The sequence below is a fragment of the Myodes glareolus genome, chromosome 25, assembly GCF_982192425.1.
Source record: "Myodes glareolus chromosome 25, mMyoGla1.1, whole genome shotgun sequence".
Classification (NCBI taxonomy): domain Eukaryota; kingdom Metazoa; phylum Chordata; class Mammalia; order Rodentia; family Cricetidae; genus Myodes; species Myodes glareolus.
Window position 1 is genome coordinate 27,060,148 of NC_142050.1, and position 26,323 is coordinate 27,086,470.

General features: G+C 44.8%; 1 protein-coding gene across 3 annotated transcripts; it reads left to right on the forward strand.

Moving 5' to 3' along the window:
- Window positions 1-318: 318 nt before the first annotated feature.
- On the forward strand, window positions 319-23,659 carry Garin1b (golgi associated RAB2 interactor 1B). 3 transcript variants are annotated; one of them, XM_085683622.2, is made up of 7 exons: window positions 319-482; window positions 6,912-7,096; window positions 10,493-10,745; window positions 13,391-13,512; window positions 17,093-17,136; window positions 20,716-20,883; window positions 22,507-23,659. In XM_085683622.2, the coding sequence occupies exons 1-7, from the start codon at window positions 480-482 to the stop codon at window positions 22,518-22,520; spliced, it is 789 nt and encodes a 262-aa protein (XP_085539748.1). In that variant the 5' UTR covers window positions 319-479; the 3' UTR covers window positions 22,521-23,659. The 3 variants fall into 3 exon arrangements, with proteins under 3 accessions (XP_085539748.1, XP_048306988.1, XP_048306989.1); XM_048451031.3 differs by lacking the exon at window positions 319-482 and adding an exon at window positions 5,391-5,705; XM_048451032.3 differs by lacking the exon at window positions 319-482 and adding an exon at window positions 5,391-5,705 and having other exon boundaries at window positions 17,099-17,136.
- Window positions 23,660-26,323: the final 2,664 nt, after the last annotated feature.

Genomic DNA, 26,323 nt, shown 5'->3' on the forward strand with positions numbered 1-26,323 from the left:
TTGTCTGAACACCAGATGAAGGCATTAGATCTCACGATTGATGCTGTGGTTGCTGGGAATTGAACTCAGGACTTCTGGAAGAGCAGTCAGCGCCTTTACCTTTTATATCCACATTTTAAAACTATACTGTTAGCAAGTGGATGAACTAATTTTTTTCAATTAGCTTATATGTTCATTTACATATTTTAAGATTATTTTTACTGCCATTACAATTGAATGGTATAGACAGACCTCAGGCTGTCTGTAGAATTCTGGGGCCACATTCTTTTCTCCTCAACATTCTTTCGACACTGTCCCATTGTCTTGTGTCATCTACAAGTCCTGAGAAGTCTGAGGCCATCCTCTCTTTGCTTAGTAGACCGTTGACTTCATCTCTCTGGGTATTTGTAGTAGGATGCTTCTCCTTTTATTCCAGTAACTCAGAGTTTCTTAAAGGCCATTCTTTCCTCTCTAGTATATTCACCCAGTCTCCTTGGAACATGGTGAGTCCTGTTTGTGTTGTCATACCGAGGGAGTTTAGTTTCAGAATAGCTTTTTTATTGTTGTCCAATTCCATTCATTTTTCTCTTCATAGGCACATCAGCCACGTTGAATCGACCGAACTGTCTCACTAGGTGCTGTCCCCTCCTGTCACCATGTCTCTTCACCCATTCTGAGGCCTTCGGTGGGATATTTGCTAGTCTGTCATCCACATCAATGTCTTGTTTTTCTATCATATCAACTTCAGCTTCTGATGCGACTTCAAAATTTAAGAGTTTTTATTTTCTCTGTTTCTTCATTTTCTCTTCCCACCAGAATCTTCCATTCCGATTCCATTATTTTTTTTCATATTACATTTAGTCTCCAGCGCAGCAAAGATTGTTGTCAAGTATTTTCTCCTGTTTTCTGAAATTATTTCTCTTCAGATATACAGTCACTTATGTTCCTGTTGGCATCAGTCGAGGTGGGGAGAGCTGTTCTTTGTACAGGTCCCATGGTAGATCTTTACTAAGGAATGGCGACCATTTTAATTTTAAAAGAAATATTTGTCTTGAGATAAAAAATCTTTTGTCTATAACTTCTACTTCATAACAAGTTAGTGGCTGGAGAACTAACCTAAATATCAGCATGAGGGACCAACAAGGTAAATCCAGGAAGAGGAGCATCCTGCAGTACAGCTCACTGATGCTTTCACTATTCAGTATCCTAAGAAAGAGACTTTACTAGATAAAAATAAACAAGGGGAAAGGTGAGCTCTTGGGTTGGATACTGATTTTAATAAGCCAGATGTGGCAATAATTTAGTTGCTTAGAGAAATGGCCAACGTACCCTCTGGTGGCGTAAGATGAAAATATATGAGCACAACTGTAGTGTTGACTAAATGAAACTAGTGACCAAAAAAGTCTGTGAAACAATAGAGTATGAGAGCGTTAATGGTGGGTATGCATGTTAGTCTCAACATGCTGGAGCCAGAGGTCAGGGAAACAAATGTTCAAGGTCATCTTCCACATAGTGAGGTCAAACCAACCTGAATACCTAAGACTTCATTCCAAACCCACACCAAGACCCCAGTACAATATTTTGGCTTTACACATACCTATACTCACACATACCATACAAAGTTATAATGTTCTCCAAAAAGTAGGAGTATTCTGGGATTTTTTTTAATTATCTAAGTGCTGGAGGTGTAAGTTAGTGATAGAACATTGATCTTGTATTTGCAAGGAGCTGAATTCAATCCCCAATACCAACATACGCATGTCCATGTGTGCCCATGCATGCACACACATGTGCACACGCACACACACACACACATATGTATGTATGTATGTATTAGAGCTAGACAAAGTAGCTTACTCCTGTGATCTCAGAACGTGGGAGACTGAGGTAAGAAGACCACCAAGTGTGCAAGCTCAATTGGCCATGTAATGAGTTCCCGAGCAACCTGGCTAGAGTGTGACCTTGTCCCAAAAAAAGGTTTTAATAATCTTTTTGTGTACTGAAAACAAAACCCAAGCGTCACACTTGTTAGAAGAATCTGCACTGTGAGTCATACCCACCAGCCCGGGGTGATTTCATGTCACACTTTTGGGGGGTTTTCACATTGTCTTTTAAAGTCCAGATATCTTTTTTTTATAGTTAAAATAACAGCACAAGTGACTCCATTTTCAGTTTTTTTGGCACAGTGCAGTGCAATTACTCACATTCACAGTGGTGCAGCCATCACCGCCCATTCCTCTCCAGAAGTGGCTCACACTCCTAAACAGACATTCTGTACCCAATAAAGGCAAACCCCATGCCCTCCTCTACCTAACCTTAAAAAAAAATCTCTTTCAGGGCATGGTGATGCACACCTTTAATCCCAGCATTTGGAAGGCAGAGGCAGGTAGATCTTTGCGAGTTTGAGGTCAACCTGGTCTACAAAGTAGGTTCCACGGCAGCCAGGGCTACATAGTGAGACTTTGTCTGGAAAAAGAACAAAAAGAAAGGAAAAGGGAAGGATGGGAAGAAAGAAAAGAAAAGAAAGAGAGAGAGAGAAAGAAAGAAAAGATGGAAAAGAAAGAAAAGCAGAAAAAAAATCTTTAAATAGGAAGTCTTAAGCTGCACAGAGCCTGGTCCAGCCCTGACTGACACCCAGAGATTCTGGTCACTTTGAGCAAGCGTCAGAACACATCCCTCCAGAAGTCATCACAGCTGCCACCATCAAATATTCAAAGAATGTTCATTATGGTAGCACCAGCACCACCTAACACGTGAGGAGCATAGGAGCAGTGTTTTCTAGTGTTGAAGGAAACAGTTGCACTCCCCAGAAGCCACAAGTTTGTTCCACTAAAGTTCAGATACCCTGCAAATTAACTTTGTCTTCCTTATCACCTAGAATGGTGGTGAACACCTCTATTTGCTGCACAATTGTTCTGAAGAGTGAGCAAGAGTTCTATGTAGCTTCAGCCAGTTTTGGGTTTGACTCAATCTAATTTCAAAAACCCAAATTTGGGTTGTGGGGATGGTTAAGTCTACAGCAGATTCTCAATCCCTGGGCCCCACACGGTGGCAGAAGCGAGCAGGCTCCCTCCAGCCTCCACACGTGTGCTACAGCACCACCCCACATATACAGCCACATACAAAATAATACGTACATGTTAAACATTCCTATTTTTTTCATAAATAGAAATTCACAGTTCAGGATTGGAATGGAAATTTTATTCCACTTTGGGGTGGGGGGGAGTAGGGAGGGAGACGGGAATAGGGAGTAGGGAAGAGGGATGGCTTCTTCCTAAAATAATTGCTCCCAGAAATTTTTCTTGAGCTTATATGTCTTTCAGTAGAATAGTCGCATGGCCTTATTTAGATGCAAGAGAAGCCACACAATGTACTTTTTATTCTAGATGGCCTATGGCCAAGTACATGTCAGCGAGTTCCGTGCCACAGGAACGGGCATCAAATGGATATACTATGTCTAAAAGAATTTTTTAATATGGATACAATTGTTCAGCATCTTGTTTAGAGCCAAAAGTGTTGTTATAATTAACTTTCTAGACTAGTGCTAAAGCCTCCTTCCACTGAAGGTCAAGGAACACCACGGAAACCGGCTTAGCGTCCCTAGCTGGAAAAGAGCAGAGTCAACCTCCCAGTTGACTTTGGGCTGTCTCGGTGGCTACATTTATTGAGCCCTGTATCTAGCACAACAGGCTGTGTTTTGGTTAAGTGCCAACGGTTAAGTGCGCACAGCTTATTAACAGCCATCACTTCTGTATTGTGTTTTTGGTTTCCAGGGGGATGCAAACCACAGGGTGTGGTCTATTACTCCATCCTTAGAGAATCTTACGAGGGGGCAACATGTTACCCCCCCCCCCACTGTAAGCAAATGAAACCGAGGAATGAGAGTTGGGCATCTCATTGCTTCCCAGGGAGTTGAGTGGGTGTAGCCTTGTGGCCAGGGGAGAGGGCTGATGGAACCAGACCAGGAAAACCTCATGATGCTCAGCCTCTTCCTGACTTTATAATGAAATACAGGAGTAACATCTAGGCCTGTCCTTTGTATATCTGGTTGCCAAACCATTTTTCTATTTATCACATTTAACCTCGATGGTGATACATTAACAACTCCTAGAACTTTGTCCAAGTTAGAATACTATGTCTCCTTAAATTGACTTTGAATAGTTGTCAGCCTGCTTGGTTCTTTGACCCACCCCATGCCCACTATTTGGATTTTTTTTTTCTTTCTCTGGCTCTTGGGGAGATACACAATTACTAAGACCAGGATAAGTTGGTGTCCCTCCCAACTGGTACCCTTCTACAGTCAGCCTTGTAAGAAACTAATTACTTCTCCTGCTCCTTCAGTTTTGACTTCCTAAGGGAACAAAATCCTGCAGCTGCAATCAGCCAGCCATAGCAGGCAGAGAGTAGGCACCAGCAGCTCTCCGAGAAGCAGAAATGGTTCTTGCACGTAAATCAGGGCGCAGGAGTCACTCTAAACCAGGGTGTGGGAGCTTCATGTCATGTTAAGCCAGAGGGTGAGAGGCTGACATCATGTTAAGCCAAAGAGGCTGACGTCATGCTAAATCAGGGTGTGTGGTGGGGGGATTATATCATGTGAGGCTCTGGAAATGAGTTTTGAATAGACATCAGCTCTTTGCATTGCTTGGAATAATTTTCTCTAAGAGAGTAAGGGAGTAGGCCAGCAAGACTGCTCAGTGGTGAGATGCCTCAGCAGATAAAGGCATGTACCTAACCATCAAGCCTGATGAACCGAGTTTGATCCCCAGAGGCTGTACGGTGGAATTGATTCCCGTAAGATGTTCTCTGACTTTCACACATGTTGTGACGCACTTACCCATTTGTGCACATCAATCAGTCAATCAATCAAATGTAAAGTAAATGGGGGAGCTTGAACTTCATGCTGCAGGTCCATCATCTCAGAAGGAAGGAGGCTGAGGCAGAAATATGGCAAGTTCACGCTCTGTGTGAGCTGGGGATAAAGTTGCGCGACTCATACAGCATGCGAGGGGCCCTGGGTTCAGTCCCCGGCAACATACACCACACACACACACACACACACACACACACACACACACACACGTCACATACACATATACGTGCACGTGCACGCACACACACACACAAACACATACACAGGTCAGAGAAGGTTGAGAGTCAGGAAGGGCCTTCCTTCTGGGCAGTAGCAGGAGCTTCCTAACTGCCTCAGGCTTTCCCAGCGAGCTCTGTGACTGTTCCACGTAGGCCCCAGAGAACGACTTAGGATGTTAGTGCATAAGTGAACAGCACTGTCTCGGGAGGAAATGGGAGGCTCCCCCCGCTTCCCTTTCTTACAGGCCTACTGTGGTTTTTCATGATGTCATCCATTCATCATTGTGAGCTGACCAACTGCCCCCAGGCCTTGGCCAGCGGCCCAGGGTCAGAAGGGAAGAAAGAGAACCCAGGACAACTGTGCAGAGGGCCCCTGAGCATGTGCAGACAGGATGACATCAGTTCCACCTAGACAGTCTTGGTGGAATTCGAAGAAGACTGTAAACGTTATAAGACCTTATCCAACCTTCCCTTCCTTGAATGCCTGGGAAAAATTCAGGGGCCTCTTGCCTGTGGAAGGGGAGCCGAACCCTGGAGTGGGCCTAGGAGTGGAGGAAGGACTGCTCTGCCAGATGGTTCATTCTCCAGAGTTCAACCTGTTTCCTAACTCTGTGGTGTTTGAAAGCAACTTTGTCCAGGTACCCTTGGGTGACTCAGAACAGCCCTCCTTGATTCTTCTAAACCCGCTCCCGAGAGGGGACCGAAAGAGTTAGCCTTAGAACCGCAGTGGGAGATGAGCTGATGCAGGAGAGCTAGCGGGCTGAGACACAGGCTGGCCAGGGCTTCTCCTGTAAGTGTACATACAGCAAGAAAAGCAAGGCATCCTTTGATCCTTTGCTGAGTGGAGGATGAGGCATTGGAACCCCTAATTTATGTTATTTTCAGGTCTATCACCTGATGCCAAGTTAAGGCGGTGAGGTTTTTCGACACAGGGTTTCTCTGTAGCTTTGGAGTCTGTCCTGGAACTAGCTGGCCTCGAACTCCCAGAGATCCGCCTGCCTCTGCCTCGCGAGTGCTGTATTAAAGGCGGGCGCCAAAACTGCCCAGTTGATTTGGTGTGTTTTTATCTCCTTGCCTGGGCTCCTGTTGGGCCAGACAGAATTTAGAAGGAAGGACCATGAGGATGACTGCAAAGCAAAGTTAGGAAACTGTCAAGGGAGTGTCCATGGACACGAAGTAGATGCCAAATAACTCCTAAGTTCTTTTTCTTGCTCTGTGTTAATAACAGGTCCTTTAAATCTTATTTAAAAATTCTACCTGGTGGTACAGTCTGTAATCCCAGCACTTGGGAGGTTGAGGCAGGAGGATGCCCTTGAGAATGAATCTATCCTGGGCTATAGAGTAAGACTCTATTTTGCTTCATTTTTTTTCTTGTTTAAATAGCTAAAAAAAAAAGTAATAATTTAAAAAACACCCATAAGCCCCACTAGAGTCTTCAAACCAATACAGGTTAAAATAGTTGTCAAAAAGCAATGGTTACGTCCTCATTTCTAAGGGACATTTGGCAACGCCTGAGGACGTTTTCAGTTGTCAGAATTTGGATGGGAGTTTGCTAAGGGCCTCTAGGATACAGAGGTCAAGGACACTGCTAAACACTCCCACAACACAGCATGGCCTTCCTCCCACAAAGAAGCTAAGACTACCATAGTGTGGTGGCACGTGCCTTTAATTCCAATGCTCAGGAGGCAAAGGCCGGCAGATCTCTCTGGCCCTGGTCTACATAGTGAGTTCTAGGCCAGCCAGAGCTATCTAAAATAAAGATTAGTGCTGAGTGAAGAAACTTGGCTGAAACATCTTGCTGCTTTTCCCAAATGCTCAGGCTGGGCCCGGGGGCTGCATTGCAGGTCAGAAGGGGCAGAAACTGGAAAGAAATCTACAAAGCCTCCAACACAATGGCCCTTGGGGTGACCTCCTCCGTGCCTTGCCTACCCCTTCCAAACATCCTCCTTATGGCCAGAGTCAAATGGCATCAGGGGCAAAGCCAGACATGGAACAGACCATCCACAGCCCCGAGCATCATCCTAAAGAGGTAAGCAATGCAGATGAAAGTGAGGGGTGAGCGGGGCAAAGAGCAGGCCAAGGTGGAGGCTGCCTGGTACTAAACTTCAGATGGAGAACTGAGAAGTCACTACAGTGACATTACTCGGAATTTTTATTTTGCTTTGTTCTAAACAAAATCTTTTCTAGCCCAGGCTGGCCACGAACCCACTCTGCAGTCAAGGTTGGCCTTGAATTCTTGATCTACCTGCCTCCTCCTTCTGAGTGCTTAGATTCCAAACGTGCACTGTGCTCTAGCCTGCAGTAACCTAAGACAAGTCGGAGGCTTGGGAGGTCGTTTAATTATAGTGCCTGCTGTACAAACATGAGGAGACCTGAACTTTATCCACAGAACCCATGTTTAAAAAAAGAAAGAAAGAAAGAAAGAAAGAAAGAAAGAAAGAAAGAAAGAAAAGAAAGAAAGAAAGGATATAGTGGTTCACATGGTAATCGCAGCCTTGGGAGGTAGAGATAGGGAGATCCTGGGGTCTGCTACCCACCCAGCCTAGCCTAGCTAATAAGCTCCAAGGTTAGTAAGAGACTCTGATTTTAAATAACAAACGAACAAACAAACAAACAAACAAACAAACCAAAGTGGAAAACACTTAAGAAATGGGACTTGGGGTTAACCTCTGACCTCCACATGCTTATGCACACACATGCACACACACCTCCCCAAACACATACATACACAGATGGGTGGGAGTGGGGAGACATGTCTCATGGGGAGATAGATGATGTGCACACGCTTCCAAGTTTGGATTATCAGCAGCCACACAAAAAGTCAAGTACAATGTGTGCCTGTAACCCCAGAGATAGTGCAAGGGGTTAGAGGAAGGAGGTGGATCCTAGGGAGGAGCCAGCTAGTCTAACCAGATGATAAAACCATAAGCTCAGGATTCCACGAGCAATGTTTCAATAATTTTGGTGGGAGTTTTTGAGTGACTGTCTTCCCAACTCACAAGCCCACTCCCTTCCTCATGAGTGCCTTTTTCCTTATATTTTTAATATTTTTTAAAAGTTCTGATTTTGTTTTAAGCATGTGACTGTTTTGCCTGCATGTATATCTGTGTGCCATATACGTACCCAGTGCCTGCAGAGAGTCAGATCCCCTGGAGTTATAAATGGTTATGAGGCACCCTGTGATTGGCAGGTCTTCTGCAAGAGCAACTCCTGCTCCTTTTCTTTCAGAAACTGCCTCTTTAAAAAGATGGTGGGGGCCGGAGAGACGGCTCGGTGGTTAAAAGCACTCGCTCCTCTCCCATAGCAGTCAGCAACCGTCTGTAACTCCAGTCTCAGGGTATCAGACAATTCTGAATAATGTGGACACTGCATACATGTGATGCACACAGATAGACATGCACACAAATCCCCATACACATAACAACAAATAATAAAATTTTAGACTGGGCATGGTGAAACATGCCTTTAAATCCAGTCCAGCACTTGGAAGGCAGAGGTAGGTGGATCTTTGTGGGTTCTAGGCTGGCCTGGTCTACATAGTGAGTTCCAGGGCAGGCAGAACTACATAGTGAGACTCTGTCTCAAAACAAGCAAGCAAGCAAGCAAACATTTTTAAAAAATATTTATTTATTTATTATGCATGCAATATTCTGTCTGTGTGTATGTCTGCAGGCCAGAAGAGGGCACCAGACTCATTACAGATGGTTGTGAGCCACCATGTGGTTGCTGGGAATTGAATTCAGGACCTCTGGAAGAGCAGGCAATGCTCTTAACTGCTGAGCCATCTTTCCAGTCCAAATAAATTGTTTTTATTTTATTTTTTATTTTTTAAAAAAATATTTATTTGTTTATTTATTATGTATACAATATTCTGTCTGTGTGTATGCCTGTAGGCCAGAAGAGGGCACCAGACCTCGTTACAGATGTTTGTGAGCCACCATGTGGTTGCTGGGAATTGAACTCAGGACCTTTGGAAGAGCAGGCAATGCTCTTAACTGCTGAGCCATCTCTCCAGCCCAAACATTTTTTAAATAATGGACAGCACTAGAGGAAGACAGTGTCATTGAACCCTGGCTTTCATACACAAACACATGCACGGGCAAGCTCACGCCTGACAAACGTGCATGCATATAACACACGCAAGTCAGGTGAGACAAGACAGGTCTTTCACTGGAAGGGCAAGTTATCTGGGGCAAAGGGAAGCTCGGGGACAGGAGTGGAGGCTGGTCTCCAAGCTTGTCTTCCCGCTTCCCGCTTCTGATTTAGCAGGAAACCTCCTAGCCTCCGGTTAAGGAGTAATGAGGCCGCGAGACTGGAGGATGGAAGGCTGCTCAGGAGAGGCCATGCTCTCTTGGGTCCTGGGTGTGCAGCTAACTAGACTCAATTCCTGTATCACAAGTCACTGGCTGCAGTTTTCCTCTATAAAGCAAACTGCCTAAGTTCCACTTAGGGCTATAGCAAATGGTAGCATAAGGCTTGGGATAGAACCGTCCACCTTGATGCTTGGGCCTTGTTTCCGTTTCCTTTCTGTTGCTGTGATTAAAAACCGAAAATCAGCTTAGGGGAGAGAGGGTTCATTTTGGCTTACAGTTCCACGGGGACAGAGCGTATTGTGGCAGGGAAGGGGAGACATGATGGCAAGAGCAGGAAGCTGGCTGATGATACTGCATCTAAACAGGAAACAGAACAGGAAATGAGGTCTGGCTGTAAAATCTCAACGCTCTCCCCCGCCACGCCCCCAGTGATCCACTTCCTCCTTCTAAAGGTTCCCTATACAACCTTCCCAAACGGCACCGTTAGCTGGGGACCGCATGTTCAAACAAGTAAGTGTCTGGGGATATTTGGCATTCAGACCACAAAAGGCCTCCTTACACAGTCTGCAAATCATCTCAAGAATCTCTAGATGTTACCAGAGGTCCCGGAAACCCCTTCATCCCCTCCGGGCTACCTCGTGCGGAGCTCTCCATTTTATGATGTTGGTATACCTGTAGCAAGTACTGCCCCCTACAGGTGACTGTCATATCTAAGCCAGATCCTTGAGTCAACTCGTGTGGACTCGTCTTGAATGAACAAATTGTGCAGGTGGGTCAGCGCCCTTTGTGTTTTCAAGGAGGAACTGGCAAAATCTCATGTCTCCGGCCACCTTACTCCTGAGCTGCATCTGTGACGGGACCCAGGGAACACTGGCATGAGAATCGTGGCAGTGTGAGAGAGGCAGGTCCCAGGACCACAGCCCAGACCGACTGAATCTGAATCTTTGGGATTGTCTCTGAGAGTCCGCATCAAGCGCTCCAGGGAAATCTGCCTTCCCCAGAGTTTAGCACCACTGGTCAAGAGCTCTCTTTCCTGCCTTTAAAAGCCCCCCACCCTTAAGGAGACATGTCAAAGTGATGGGGTTGTCCAGGTGTCTTCTTCTGTGTCTTAGTATTCTTCCTTTGAAGTTTGTGGAGCTTCAGATCTGTGACCACCATGAACGCATCCTGAGGTTGAGGACAGTTACCGAGAAGATCTACTTCCTAAAGCTCCACCCTGACCACCCTGAGACTGTCTTCCACTTTTGGATCCGCCTGGTTCAAATTCTGCAGAAGGGTCTGTCCATCACCACCAAGGACCCTAGCATTCTTGTTACTCACTGCCTGGTACCCAAGAGCCTTTGCAGCCCATGTGGAAAGTCCGAGGTAAGAAATCCTCATTGCCAGCCTTCAGTCAAGACCAGAGTTGGAGAAGGGAGATTTGAGCAGCCACTGCTGAGTGCCCGAAGTAGGTGCCCTCAGCTTTAACTCTATACCAGACATGGTAACATTTGTAAGCACAGAGTACCCCTTTCTAAATAACTATCCTTCCAGTAAAGGCACACAGTTGTGAAACCATCATCCATCACCACGATTCAGAGAAAACAAACAAGAGAGAAGGGTTTTGTTTTTGCTTATTTTTTTGTTTGGCTTTTTGAGCTGGCCTCAAATTCATTGTGTAGCCAAAGTTGGCCTTGAAATCCTGAGCTTCCGTTCTCTAGCTCCCAAGTCCTGGGATTACAGGCATGTTCAACCATGCCAGGTCAAAAGAGACTTTTCTGGTATGCCTGCGTGTGTGCATGCGTGTGCATGTTTGCATGCATGTGCATGCACGTATGCATGTGCGTGCATGTGTGTACGTGTGCATAAGCATATGCATGTGTGTGTACATGTGTGCGTGTGTGTGCATGTGCATGTGTGTGTGTGTGTGTTGGGTGGTGGTATGCACTGTGAGGGGCATGCAGAAGCCAGAGGAAGACTTCAGGTATATTCCTCTATTGCTATTTGCCTTATTCCTGAGATAGGGTATTTCATGGAACCTGGAGCTTGAGGGATTTTTGCTAGACTAGTGACCAACAAGCCCCAGCAATTCTTCTGTCACTGCTCCCCAACCCCTTACCCCCAGTGCTAGGGTAAGAGGTGGGCGTTGCTGTGAATGGCTCTTCACACAAATGCTAGGGATCTGAACTCGGTCCTAATTCTTTCACAAGTACTATTACCCACTCCCTAGCCCATGAGGGAATTTTTAGCTTTTTCCTTATCTATTCTTACCAACTCTTCCTCCCTCCCTCCTTCCACCCTGTGTGGTGTGTGTGTGTACATGTGCAAGCATACATGTGCCATGGCACACATGTAGATGTCAGAGGACAGCTCGCCTTAGGTGTCAATCCTCATCTTCTACCTTACTTCGGACAGGGTCCCTGGTTCTCCTATGTGCGCTCCAGGCTAACTGGCCCTCGACCGTTTGTGGATTCTCTTGTCTCTGGTTCCCATCTCACCACAGACACTCTGGGGTTCCATACGTGCATTCTGAGCATCAAGCTTTTTCCTCGTTGACATCCTTTTGTTACCTTTTCTCTTTTCTCATTCTTTTCTCTTTTAGGAGCTGAGGACCCAACCTAGGGCCTTGCCCTTGCTAGGCAAACACTCTACCATGGAGTTAAATCCCCAACCTCAACATCCTTTTGTTAAACGTACCCCTACATAATTCCCTGTGCTGGTACCCTTGTGAATGTAGTTGTAGGAGTTCTGTTTGAGGCTGAATCCTGCTGCAGAGCTCAGGATGGCCTACAACTTCCAGCCTCCTGCTTTAGCCTCCTCGTGCTTTGAGTCCAGGCACATGCTGCGGTGCATGAACTTGGAACTATGTGGGTGTTGTAGTTGTTTGAGGCAGGGTCTGATTTATTCATGCCTTTGAGTTACAGTCCAAGATATCAGGAGTGTTCAACAAGGGAGGTTGGCAAACAACCTAAGAATAGGTTGTAACAACAAGTTTGAGGTCACCCTGATAGAAGAGAATACCTTGTCCCTATAGCAACAATAAAACCCTCAAATAAAAATAACAAGCCAAAAAATAAAAAAGGAAGGAAAAAAAAAAGAAAGGGTTGTAGGCTGTGAGTTCGAGGCTGGTCTGGTCTACCGGCTCCAAAGCTACAGAGAAACCCTGTCTTGAAAGGAAAAAAAAAAAAAAGAATGGGTCATGGGGTAGAGTCTTCAGAGAAACAGTGAGAAAGCCCAAAGTGCTGGGCTTTGTGCTTTTGCTTTGGGCAGTATATGAAAAAGGAGGTAAACAAGAAAAGAAAAAGCTACATACACTTTTTGAGGTAAAGAAAAATGAGCAGGTTTAATAGTGAGGCTCTGCAAGCACCTGTATGGGAGGGGGCTTCAAGGAGCGAAAAGCACATCATTTTATTAATGGCATTATTCTTCCCATCTCCTCAGTCTTTAGGTGTCTCAGATTTTCTGAGAGATCTCTGTTGGTCAGGTGATTGATTGGGGAGGATCCTTGGAACTCACTAACCAGCCAACTCAGTGAAGTCAGTGAGAGCCAGGTCCAGCGAAAGGCCCGTCTTAAATATCAGGTGGAAAAATGATAGAGGAAAACACTCAGTGTTGACCTGTAGCCTCTACGTGTGGACTCGTTTGTGCAGGTCCAAGTGCACTTCATACCCACAAAGCGGCTGCGTAGAGGACTTTTCTTAGAGGAACTCATTTTTTTAAGCATGAACTTCTCATATACATTTAACTATAAAAACAAGTAGCACTAGGTGTTAAAATTCACATTAGCAAGTTAATGGTACTAAAGATATGTTTGCAAGTGTACAATGAAGATCTTAACGTTTAAGGCACCAAAGGACGTTTATACCAAATACTTAGCTACAAACTGAGAGGATCGTTCCCGTGATCAGCTGGTATGTCTGCCTCATGGGAATGATTGGGTCCTGATGTTTCAGAGTTTAGAGCCTTAGTACTAAGGAAATGCAGCGAGCTAAGGCTTAACCTCTTGTTTTGCTTGCTCCTTCTCTGTACAGTTAGTGCAGAAGAGACCTCAAGGTCCCCGGCCCAGCGAGAGCCTCCTGCAGCTGATGGCCCAGGGGGAGAATGAGGCCCTCTCGCAGATCTTTGCCGACTTGCATCAGCGGAAACAGTACAGGTACATGATTTAAATCAGGTTAACCCGGAAGACCCCAGCAGTGAGACCTTGGGGAAAGGAGCGCAGGCAGGGACGTGACACACTGTCAGGCAGTGATAGTCTCTGGACGGTCCTGTTCTCATCGCCTTTATCTCCCCACAGCAAGCGAGGTAGGCGTGACTCCAGAGGAGGTGTCTAGAAATGAAATACTTCTTCAGCATGAAAATGAGTTAGTAACAGGCATGGGAGAAGGAGAGTTAAATCCTAATCCAGCATCTAATTCGACACAGACATACTGCATTGCTTTACACCTTGCTGTGTCCTAGGTTCGTTTCCCCATTGACTGGGCCTCTGTTTGGACTTCATAGAGCTCCTGAGGTTGTTCCTCAAGTGTAGTCTCATGGGCTGCTCCAGGATACAGGCCTGTCTTCTCCATGCCTGAAGAAATGTCCCTGTAGTCCAGATGATTCGGTGTGCTATGGGAGACAGGAAGCCCGGTGTGGTGACCCGTTGCTGTCATTCCAGCCCTGAAAAAGAGGCTGAGGCAAGCAGACTCTTTCAAAGTTGAGGCTAGCCTGGGCGACAGAATGAGTTCCAGACTAGTTTGGGCTACAAACAGAGAAGGAAGACCAAAAAAATGAATTAGTAGTTATCACCAGGAGAGAAAACTGTCAAAGAGAAGGATCTTTTTTTGTTTTAAGATAGGATCTCATGCAGCTCAGATTGACTCCAAATTCCCTATGTAATCAAGAACGATCTTGAATTTCCAACCCTCCTGCTTCTACCTCCCAAATACTGGAATTAGAAGAAAATCTGTGCCACCATTCCTGGTGACACATAGAAGGGATACCCCCTCCCTCCAGCTTGGGGGTTGAATTTAGGGCCTCAAGCTTCCTAAGCAAGGGCTCTACCATTCAGCTGTATATCAACCCAGTAGGAGGGGCTTATCATAATAGGAACCAGTTAGAGTAACTCAGAGGCAAACGGAATAGTGTTGGGGCAGAAAGCCGAAAAGCAAGAGAGCCTAGAGAGGGTCTCTCTGAGTGACTGAAGGCTCTCAGACTAGTGCCTCAGCATTCTGTTCAGTAATACCTAAAAGATAGTAGAAAGTCGCATCCGGATACTGTTGGGATTGGGAGCTCCTAAGTACCAAGCCTTCAGCATGCTCTTTGTCAGATCGAAAAGCAGATACGAGTGCTATCTCAATAAATATTAATGTGTGTTACTAATGGTCTTGGGAAAGATTTAACAGTTTGTCAAAAGATTGTCACTGCATAAAAGATTGTTTCTGTATACAGAACACTGTAATTAAAAAACGTTGACGTAGAATGTCATATTCTGGTCCGTGATGACTTATACCCTTAATCCCAGCACTCGGGGAGGCAGAGGCAGGCGGATCTCAGTGAATCCAAGGCCAGCTTGGTCTACAAAGTGAGTTCCAGGACAGTCAAGACTGTTTCTCAGAGAAACCCTGTCTCAAAAGAAAAAAAAAAAAAAAAGAATATCACATTCTGAACTAGTGTTGAATTCTGATAGTGCAAAGGTATGAAGTTGTAAGCTGTGTCAAATTACTAAATTACTGATACAATCACAGCAGGCCTGAAACTTAAGTAACTATTGAGATGACCTTGAACCCCTGATTCTCCTAAGTGCTAGAATGACAAGCCTGTGCCACACTACCTCGTTACTGTGGGTTTTTTATTTGTTTGAAACAGCGCCTATCTTGACAATGCTGGCTCAGAATTCGGGATCTTCCTGCCTGAGAGTACAGACATGACCACAATCCCCAGCTAACTTACTATTTATAGGACACTGTATTAGCTACTTTTCTATTGCTGTGATAAAATGCCACGATCAAGACAGCTTAGATACAGTGTGGCATGGATGGGTTTACGGATGCAGAGTAATAAGAGCCCATCATGGCTAGGAAGCAGGTGTGGCAGCAGAAACAGGACACTGATAGCTCACATTGGCAAATGCAAACACAAAGCAAAGAGATCTAACAGGAAGTGAGACAAGATTTTAATCCCAAACCCCACCCCCTGTGACACATTTCCCCCTACAAGACTACACCACCTAAACCTCTCTAAACAGGGTCACCAACTGGGGACTGAGTATTCAGGATATTCAAGCCTATGAGTGTGTGTGTGTGTGTGTGTGTGTGTGTGTGTGTGTGTGTGTGTATTTCATTCAAATCACCACAGACTCTTTTGCACATATTTCATTCTGAGTTACTGGCTGGAACTCAGTCCCATAGACCAAACGAGCTGCAAGGGAGGCTAAGAAGCACATTCTCCTTTAGATACAAGCCCATACAAATTAAGTATCCTCAGTCTGAAATGGTGGTACATGCCTGTAATCTCAACACTCAGGAGGCTAGTTTGAAATCAGCCTACACTAATCTGTCTCAAAACAAGAATACCCCACAAAATTAGGTGCTCTGCCCCCAAAGGAAAAGGGAAGTGGGGTTCCTGGGGGCCTACCATCAATCTCTGGTCTTTGATTCTGGAAGGTTAGAGGGAGCTAAGCCCCTAAAAAGAAATAGGTGTTAGACAAAAAGAAGCAGGGAGGTAGAGAGCCAGGAAGGTTGAAGAAACAAGTGACTGAAGCTTTGTCCAGAGGAAGAAACTTGATGGGTTTAGGGAAAGAGAAAGAAGATCACTGGGCCAGAGAACATGTAGAAATAGGTTGAAGCCCCACCAAGCAGGGCCTGAGATGCTGTGTGGAGAATTTCCTACTTTCAGTGGAAGGGAGCCTTTGCTGTATTTGACACCTGGAGGTGCTGTGATACAATTTGCATTTGAAAAGGTCACTCTAGATGCAGCCTGGACAGTTAATTGGAAGGGAAGAAGAGACTCAGAGAGACCAGATGAGCAGCTAAATTGGTCTGGACAGCCCCATATAGAATGGGTCAGGGAGGTTTGGAAGAGTGGAAAGTATCACTTCTGCCTCCCTGTTATCTCAGTAGCTCCTTTGTACAGACGGTTAGCTTCCTTGGTTTCCCAGAACAAAGTTCCGCGTGTTAATGTTCAGATTCAGGCGCCTTCCAGGCTGGTTGCAGTTATTAACAGTTTTTGCTCACTTGCAGCAACATGCTACTGAACAGTAAAGAGCATGCATGACGGAGACACAAGATCCGTGATAGGGCCACGGTCCTCCTCCTCAGACATATCAGAGCCATGGGCTCTGGTCCCTACCTCCTTCCATCCCACCTCCTCTTTCCCCTTTCTCGTCTGGAAACATGGTATGCCAGTGTAGCCACAGCTGGCCTTTTCCATATTTATATCTGTCTCTAACTCCTTCACATCAGGAAAAGGCTAACTAAGGATAAGCTTTGAAATGTGACTTCAGGGCTGAGCATGTAGCTCAGGGTGTAGAGTGTTTGTGGCAGCACACACAAAGCCAGGGTTTGATCCGCAGTCCTACTGCATACACCAGACACGAGTCAGGCATTCGGAGTCGTCCTCAGCTCCATAGTGAATTTAAGACTATGATAAGACCATGTCTCAAAAAACAAACAACACACACAAAAACCCACCTGAATTTAATGTTCTTCTCCTTAACTTTGATCTTCATTTCTTTGACCCTGAAATGACTGGAGTTCCAGGAGGAGCAAGAAGATTCAGATCAACAAGACCAATGCAGGTAAGGAAGGACACAGGGTTGCATGCTGGGAGAGCTGGCTGCTGTGTAGGCATAGACTCAGATCCCTCACAAGGTCCCCTCTGTCCTTCTGGATGCCATCAGGAGAACCATAGGATTCCCCCTACCATAATGGGTAACTCTCTGGGCTTTTTGGTCACCAAAGTCAATTTGGCACCAAGCTCTATTCATCTGGTTTTTTATTCTTTTTTCTTTTCTTTTCTTTTCCTTTTTGAGACAGGGTTTCTCTGTAGCTTTGGAGCCTGTCCTGGAACTTGCTCTGTAGACCAAGCTGGCCTCGAAATCACAGAGATCCGTCTTCCTCTGCCTCCCGAGTGCTAGGATTAAAGGTGTGTGCCACCACCACCCAGCTTGAGATGCTTCTTTATTCTTGATTTCCAGTTCCACCCATGGCCCTAGCCAGTATTTTTCCCCTTCACATCTGCAGCATCTATTTGTTGATTCAAATTTATTTATTCATATTTATTCATAAGCATCCACCAGAGGCTCTTTAAGTATCACACTGCCTTTATTGGGGGGGGGGGGCGGGTGAAGTCACACAGGTACATACCAAAATTATAGAAGCTCCTTTCTAGACAACATTCAAAGTTCATACTGGGGTTCCAGAGATATGTAAAGGTAGAGAGTCCTTCACTTCTTTCAGGGTATTGCCATATATGATAGGACCAGGACAGATGGAGTAGGTGAAGCCATGTGAGAAACTGTGACGTTCTAGAAGCATTAGCTGGTTCCCTGTTGCCAAATTCTAGTCTACCTCGAGTCTTCTGGATGTGGTCCCTCATCAGCTTCCCCATCTTTCCTGTCTCCCCTGGTAACGTGCTCCCTGCCTCATGTCTACCCCAGCCACATCTGTTTCAGTCTGATTTTACCCACGCTTCGTCATACCTTAGTCATTCCACACCCACTTCCTTCCCCTGAGGAGCTACTCTAAACCCATCTGTCCTAAATCCTAACCCACACGTTCCTGCCAAGACTCAGCTTTCCTCCTAACCTCTCACACTGTTTTCTGGTTCTCTTATAGGCGTAAGGCCTATATTACTATTATTATTATTATTAACTATTAATGAATGTTAAATTGCATGCATGCCTCTAAGTCATCCACAGCACCAAGCACAGAGCTGGGGGCACAACGAGAGTTCAATAAATATCAGTACCTAAGACTATTGACAAATTAATTCTCCATTGTGGCTCAGAGACAGCTATATTTTAGAATGTAGAGGAGGGTGGAGATCCTAGGGGAACTAGGATCCAAATCAGAATATTTTACAAACTCGTGTCTAAGGGTGGAATAAACGAATAAAGGTCTGAGGGAATGCGAGCAAAAGGAATGGGTGACTCTCACTTTATGATGTTTAAAACACCTGCCGGCAGAGCGGGAGAGATGGTTAGGTGGTTAAGAACACTGGCTGCTCTGGCAGAGGACCCAGGTTCGATCCCCAGCTCACAACGGAATGTAACCCCAGTCCTGGGGGAACCGACACCACCTTCTGGCCTCCATGGGCACCAGATACGTATGTGGTACACGGACTTACATGTAGGCAAAATAGTCACACACGTAAAACATAAGTAAAGCTAGGAAACAGAACAACTGCTGGCAACTGACCCCTGTTTTCAACATTAAGAAGGGCAAGCGAGAGCGGCGGAGACAGGGATTAAAAAAACAGTGGCAGTACTAGTTTAGACTTGGACTAATTGCTGCCATGCTGGCACGTAGTCTGGTATTGTCAGATACTCTGGATTTTTTTTTCAAGAGAAGCCCCAAGTCTGAATTTTTAAAATATACTCTGTAAGAGAGAAGTGCAGCATACACACACACACACACACACACACACTCAAGCTTAGTGGGCAAGGAATATGTGCCGAAGGGAAGGCTCACTGAAGATGGAGATGGCGGCTGCCAGCTCCCGCATCCTGACAGGAGAGCAAAGCCTCACTTCCTCCCCATCTGGGACTGTTTTCCCACATGTCGTGACCTTTGACACGATGTCAACTATTTTTTTCTGTTTTTATTGCACATTCAAGCACATTCACAAACACACACACTTTAAAATAGTTTATGAAGTTAGAGATAAGGAAAACAGAATATTCAAGAATGTTTCCAATGAGTGCTGGGACTGAAGAGAAAAGGTTTAGAACTTCAGGATATCTGGTTAGGTGCGGTGGTGCACACCTGTCATTGCAGACCTTGGAAAGCTGAGCTGGGAGAAATGCTTCAAGCCTAAAGCCAGCTTGGTCTGTATGGCAAGTTACAGGATAGCCTGGGCTACATAGGATCTTACTAGAGCCTCGGACAATACCAAAAGAAATTTCAGAATATCTCATGTTGAAATGTTCTTAGGTTGATTTTAATGATCCATGTTGGGATGTGTTTTGTACCTTGTTTTCTTGCTGGGTCAAGTACTGGCCAGAAAAGGGAAGCTACATGCCAGGATCTTGGGACCCTTACTATCTCCTACTGAGCCATGCCCTAAACCCTCTATTGGAACTTCTGGATTAAAATAACAAGAAGGGCAGGGAAATAACTCAGCCAGTAAAGTACTTGCCTTGTAATAATGAGGAGCTGGGTTTGACCCTCAGAACCCATGGGGCTTCAGAGATTGTCTTAGGGGTTTAGAATGCATGTTGCCCTTCCAGAGGATCTAAGTTTGGTTCCTAGCATCCAGTTTGGGTAGCTCAGAACTACTTGTAGTTCCAGCTTCCAAGGGAGGAGGGGCATCGGATGCCTCCGGTCTCTGAGACAACTTTCTTCACTTGTACTAACTCACACAGGCACACATGCATGCACATGCATGCGCGCACATACACACAGACACAAGCATGGAGGCACTCATGCACACATAGTTAGACATTGTGGTGAATGTCTGTAATCCCAGCCTTTGCGAGGCAAGGAGAGGAGGAAACAGGAGCTCAAGACCAACCTTGGCTGCACAAGAGTCCAGCGGATGGGCATGGGGATCGATATGCAGTCTAGACAACCAGAAGCCTAAAGTTCACCTGTGTGCTCCTATTAGCAGGTGCACGACTCAATCCTTGGTCTTGTTAAAATGCTGTTTCTAACTCATTAGACCTGAACATAAGGCCTTGAAATCAGGTATTTCCAATATGATCCCCACTGATACCAAGGTTTTGGTTACATTTTGAGTAGCCAGGGGCAAAGGGTTTAAGAATGGGCTCTGACTTTGCTCCTCTGGTTTCAAGGCCATTGTTAGTTTAGCCGACTGAATATATCCTTGGGGAGATTAGTTCAGTTAGCCCGCTATTTTACTCAACATGATGTAGTCAGTGGTTAAGAACATAGACTCTCGAATCAGGTTGGTTGGCTTTGCATATTGACTCTGCCTCATCATAATATGGCCGTTAGTAAATCAATCAGCCTCTGTGGACCTCAGAGTTCTTATCTGTAAGGTGGGGATTGTGGGAGAGTTGCCACCAATGATAAAAGCAAGAATGTGTAATTGCCTGACAGATCTCATGTATGATGGTTTCCTCTCCCCACATTAGCTGTTAGCTTCCAGAGTGTTCTGTGAGCCAGAGTGCAAATATATTCCTTTTCTTAACTAGGGAAAGCTACCCCCAGTGAAGACAGTGTCCCCTGTACTCGTGACCTCAGCTGGAGGGATGCACTGACTTACGGAGAGTGGGAAAGAGAGAACCCCTCTGGGCCACAGCCCCTCTCGCTCCTTGGCACTCTGGCTGCCTCCAGCAGCCCTCGGCTGTCCCTGACTGGAGGTATGGTGGTGATGGGATTGATCTGGTGGCCTTCACGGGACTGGCTGGAGTTGAAGCTCAGAAACAGGACCGTGTCCTAGGGTCCTCAGGGTGATTCCAACTGCTGTGTGAAGAGGATGGGTTGCTGGCCACAGTAACCTTACCCTCCTCCCTTCTTCTCCCTTGTTTACTCTGCCTCCAATAATAGTGAGTGAAATTCTACAGTGTGGTATCTCCAGATACCACTGAAGGGCACTGAAGGGCAGACCATTCAGCTGGTGCTCTAGAGCCTTCTCTTCGTGCTGTGTAAGAGGCATAGAGGCTCTTCTCCTGGAGCTCAGCAGCTCCCATGGCTCTTTCCTCCCCTCTCCTTCCCTAGAGCTCTTGGTGTCTTCCTAACTAATGGGTGTGGGGTAGTAAAGGGAGAAGGAGCTGAACTGCAGGGCTGGGTGAGGACAAACTTCCCTGGGTCCCAGCCCCTCCCTTTCCATGCTCCAAGGTGCCCCATCTCTCCTACATCTAGTCAACAAGCATTGTTGACACACCTTCTGTGCATTGTGTCTGGCAGTCCTAAAGAGGGTGGGTTAATTTGTTTTTCTAATTCATAAAAATAAAAATACGTATTTTTGTATTTGCAAAAAAAGATCTTTATTTTTAAAGTAATTTTTAAGTCAACACACCAAGCTATGGTTTCACTATGGCATTTTTCTTGTTTTCAGTTAGTAATGATCACACCTCAGATAAACCGAAGTGGCTCTCCTGCCACTGTGCAAGCAGCCACTCTGGCATTTCCTAAGTAAATGTCCTTATACTTCGTTCTCCTGTCCCCCTCACTGCCCTCCCTATTCCCACTGCTCCCTTCTTGCTGGTCCCCATCCCTTTCCTGTCACCTGCATTGCTTTGCTCTATATTTTTGCTCTTTTTCCTGTCTTCCCGTGATCCCCTTCTACTTTCATGATCTTTTTACAACATACACGCAAAACAAGTTAATGTGGTAAAACTTTAGATAGCATAAACAAAATAATATCATATGAAAGAAAATTAATGAAATTCTTCCAAAAGACCATTTATTAATAACCAAAAAGTTTTCAATGTAAGTAGGAGCCAAAGTGGTCATTCTGCAGTTAAGAAGAAGAATGCATACGGTTCTTCCAGAGGACCTGTATTTGGTTTCTAGTAGTCACTGCAGGTGACTCCCAACTGCCTGAAACTCCAGCTCCAGATCTGATGCCTCAGGCCTCCTCAAGATCCCCCATCCACGTAATTAAATACATCCAAAATGAAAATGTAAATAAGAACAAGTGCCCTTCTTGTGGTCTCACTTTCCAAGGTTTCAGTTAGCCACAACCACATCCAGCCCAAAAATTAAATGGAGATTCAATATTGAGAGAGAAACCATAGCCACATAACTTTTGTTAGATCACAATTGTTTGGTTTAATTATTAGGCATGTTGATAATCTCATACCATGCCTATGAATTAAACTTTAATTTGTTTATATCAGAAGAAATGACATCTATAAAGCTTAGAATTGTCAGGAAATAAAACCCCAGAGACCAAGGGCTATCACTGTGACTGTGCATTCACAGAGGAGTGTTTCTGGTAACCTATATGATTTTGACCACTTTCTGTCCGACACTCACAGGAATCTCTATATGACGGATCCTTTCCCATTGGGGAGACTTTGTGCAGTCCACACCATCACTTCTCTTCAGTATTCAGTTTCTGGGAGCTCCATGAGATCAGAAGGGAGGAAGAAATGGCCACTAGGAGCAAAGCCGAGTTATCGCAGCTCTGAGAAGAATGCTTCTTCATCCCGTCAGCCTCTCCATACCTTCTCACCACCGCCTGAGGGTACAGCAGCCTGCATCCCACGGCACCAAGCAGGTAGATTGGGATGGATTCCCCAAAAGACGAGCCAGGAGAAGAGTGCAAGGGGAGCAAGCCCAGGGCAACAGTGGACACCAGCAAATCAGAGCGGAAGCTGGCACAAGGGAGGCAGAGAAGAGAGGCAGGAAGAAAAGCCGCAACACAAGGAAAGAGAAGAGACCCGGGAGAAGAGCTGAAGAGAACCACACAAGAAGCACATCTCTGAGAGATGCCCCGCCAAGCATCTATTTATCTAATTTAAAAAGTAAAGCCATAAACCAAGCAGACGGATGTGGTTTCCTCTCTGCTCAGATGACTCCGGAACAGCTTCATCCTCGTTCTCTGCCTGGTGCCCAGTTCAGACTTGTTCACTCAGCGGTGGGTTGCAAGCCAAAGAACAAGCTTTTGTTTGGGTTTTGAGGTATGGTCTCTTCTGGGCGCACGCCTTTAATCCCAGCACTTGGGAGGCAGAGGCAGGCAGGGATCTCTGTAAGTTTGAGGCCAACCTGGTCTACAGAGCAAGTTCTAGGACAGTCAAGGCTGTTACACAGAGAAACCCTGTCTCAACCAGGGGTGGGGAGATCTCACCTATGCTACTTCATGGATGCTGAGATTACAGTCATTTTCAACTACTCCCAGTTTACCAAATACAGGACCTCATAGATGCTAGGCAAGCATAGTTCACAATCTGAATTATTTCGCCAGCCCCTCTTAGAACCAAAATTCCCAGGAGATTGGAAGACAAAGTGTTAAGGTAAGGTGAATTCGCATTTTGTTGTTCAAACTTACTAGGTTTGCTACTGTCTCAGTCTGGGAAACACTGGCACACTTCCTTTTTGGGTGACAGTCCCCGAAATGTGGACACACCTGCTTGGCATACCTTTTGAGTGCTCCTTAAATTAGCCATCCCATATAAAATCTCAACACTCCTCGCTGCCTTTTCTGCTTTATTTTACTCCATTGTATATGCTGCCATCTCTCCTTCTGGCTTTTCAAAGCCTGACTGTCTGTTTAGCCTGTTCCTACAGATCAGAATATAAGCACTGTGAATTTAATCCCCTTTTGTTTACCGCTGCATCCATAGTGCCCAGAGCATTGCCTGGCACACAGAAAACACTTCATTCATTTGTGGGGTGTTCATTCGTACCACAGGAGCAGAGTAAGTCCACTCAGAGGGTAGCATCAGCCTTTTCAGTCAAAGCCATCATGACTGCCCACAGCAGACCAGAGACCAGACGTGAGGTTCTCAGAGACAGAATGGGCGAATCGGCCTTGAGTATAGTTGGTGGTATCTTTTGTTTATTATTATTATTTAAGATTTATTTATTACATATACAGTGTTCTGTCTGTATGTTTGCCTACATTACCAGAAGAGGGCACCAGATCTCATTGCATACATGGTGGTTGTGAGCCATCATGTGGTTGCTGGGAATTGAACTCAGGACCTCTGGAAGAGCAGCCAGTGCTCTTAACCTCTGAGCCATCTCTCCAGCCCTAGTGGTATCATTTCTTATAGTGCCACTCCTAAGACCTCTTCTTTTACTGGCTACTTCCTAAATCGATCTTAATTTGCCTCTCTCTCAGAAGGGCTCCAACAGTTCTGCTGTGGGACAATGGTCTGTATTCTGTCAACTGTATTTTAATAAAATGCTGATTGGCCAGTAGCCATGCAGGAAGTATAGGCAGGACAACGAGACAGGAAGTAGTGGCAGGTCAATGAGAGCAGGAGAATTCTGGGAAGAGGAAAGCCCATTCCTCTGCAGTCCTGGCCCAGCCACAGAAAAAACAAGATGTGACTGCCATGCTGAATGAGGTACCGAGCCACATGACTAACATAGACAAGAATAATGGACTAATATAAGTTATAAGAGTTAATAAGAAGCCTGAGATACTGGGCCAATCAGTTTATAACTAATGTAGACTTCTGTGTGATTTCTTTGGGATTTAACAATTGCGGGAACTGGGCAGGACAGAAAACTCAGACAACACAGTTCCCTCCTGGACAAAGACTCTGAAGTACCTCCACCAGCCTCTGATTCCTTCCGACACCTCAACTCACCATGCCACTCATTTCCTGTATCCAGGAACCAGGACTATTCTTTAAAGATTTCATTTTGCTGTGCTGGGTATTGAACTCCGGGCCTTGTGTGTACTTGACAAGCACTCTACCACTGAGCCACAGCCGTAGCCCAAGCTTTGAGTGCCACCTTAATTTCTTTCATCCAGGTCACTAACTTGAAAACTTATTTCAATCTATTTATTTATGTTCTCTCTCTCTCTCTCTCTCTCTCTCTCTCTCTCTCTCTCTCTGTGTGTGTGTGTGTCTGTCTGTCTGTCTGTCTGTCCGTGTGTTGCTATGATAAACACTAGTTTGTTTAGCTATAGGTTACAGTCTATCATTGAGTGCGGCCAAGGCAGGAACTCAAGGCAGGAGCTAAAGCGGAGACCATGCAGAAACAGTCTTCACTAGCTTGTTCAACTACCTTTCTTAAACAGCTCAGGTTCACTGCCTAGGGGGTGCACTCCCCACAGTAGGCTGGAACTTCCTACATGAATTATCGATTCAAAAACTACTCCACAAATATTTCCAAAGGCCAGTTTGATGGAAGTGATATCCCAACTGAGTTCCCTCTTCCCAAGTGACTCTGGGTTGTGTCTATAGTTGATGCTAACTATGACCCCATGTATATGTTTTCTTATTTTAGGTACAGCCTTCGGGGTTTTATTGAAAATTATCTGATTAAAACTTGTTCTTAAAATTTTATTTTTAAAATAATAATTGGCTAAGTACCAAAAACTAAGTTAGAAAAGGAGATAGAATGGTTATAGATCAGATATATTGTTGTTTTAAAAAAGTTAAAAAATGCTTTAGTTGAGAAAGGACTTTGTATGGTAAACAAAGGTTGTTCCAAAATGGAAATGTATGATAATAATTTTAAAAGATTGGATTATAGGGGCTGGAGAGTTGGCTCAGTGGTTAAGAGCATTGCCTGCTCTTCCAAAGGTCCTGAGTTCAATTCCCAGCAACCACATGGTGGCTTATAACCATCTGTAATGAAGTCTGGTGCCCTCTGCTGGCCTGCAGGCATACACGCAGACAGAATTATGTATACATAATAAATAATAAATATTATAAAAAAGATTGGATTATATTGTAGAAAGATTGTGAAAATAAAACTTAAAGTTGATCTAGCTATAACTGAATTGAGTATAATATAAAGTTCATTAAAATTTAAGATCAAAATTATGACCTGAGATAAATTAATGCTTGATTTTGTTTGTAACAGAAAGGTTTTCTTAAGTATTGATCTAATTTTACTGATGTTTACAAAAAATGGCTTCAAAAAGCAAGGATTGTGTTTTTATTTTTTTACTAAATGAGACAAAATTTATTTTTATATTTTATGTTTTCCTACTGGACAAAGCCTTTGCTTGTTAGGTATCCATTTCCTGAATAGTAATTTGGGTTATTCCTACTAACTACATATGATCATGGAAATCATTTTAATGGACAAATATTTTAATATTAATTTTATTTATAAAATTTGGCCCATTAGATTGAAAAATAGCACCAATAAATTGTCAAAATTAGC

Excerpts from the sequence above, each read along its gene's own strand:
- Garin1b (XM_048451031.3), top strand. The coding sequence starts at position 5,460 with ATGACATCAGTTCCACCTAGACAGTCTTGGTGGAATTCGAAGAAGACT. Across the intron at positions 7,097-10,492 it reads CCGAGCATCATCCTAAAGAG|TATTCTTCCTTTGAAGTTTG; the intron begins GTAAGCAATGCA and ends TCTGTGTCTTAG. Across the intron at positions 10,746-13,390 it reads GCCCATGTGGAAAGTCCGAG|TTAGTGCAGAAGAGACCTCA; the intron begins GTAAGAAATCCT and ends TTCTCTGTACAG.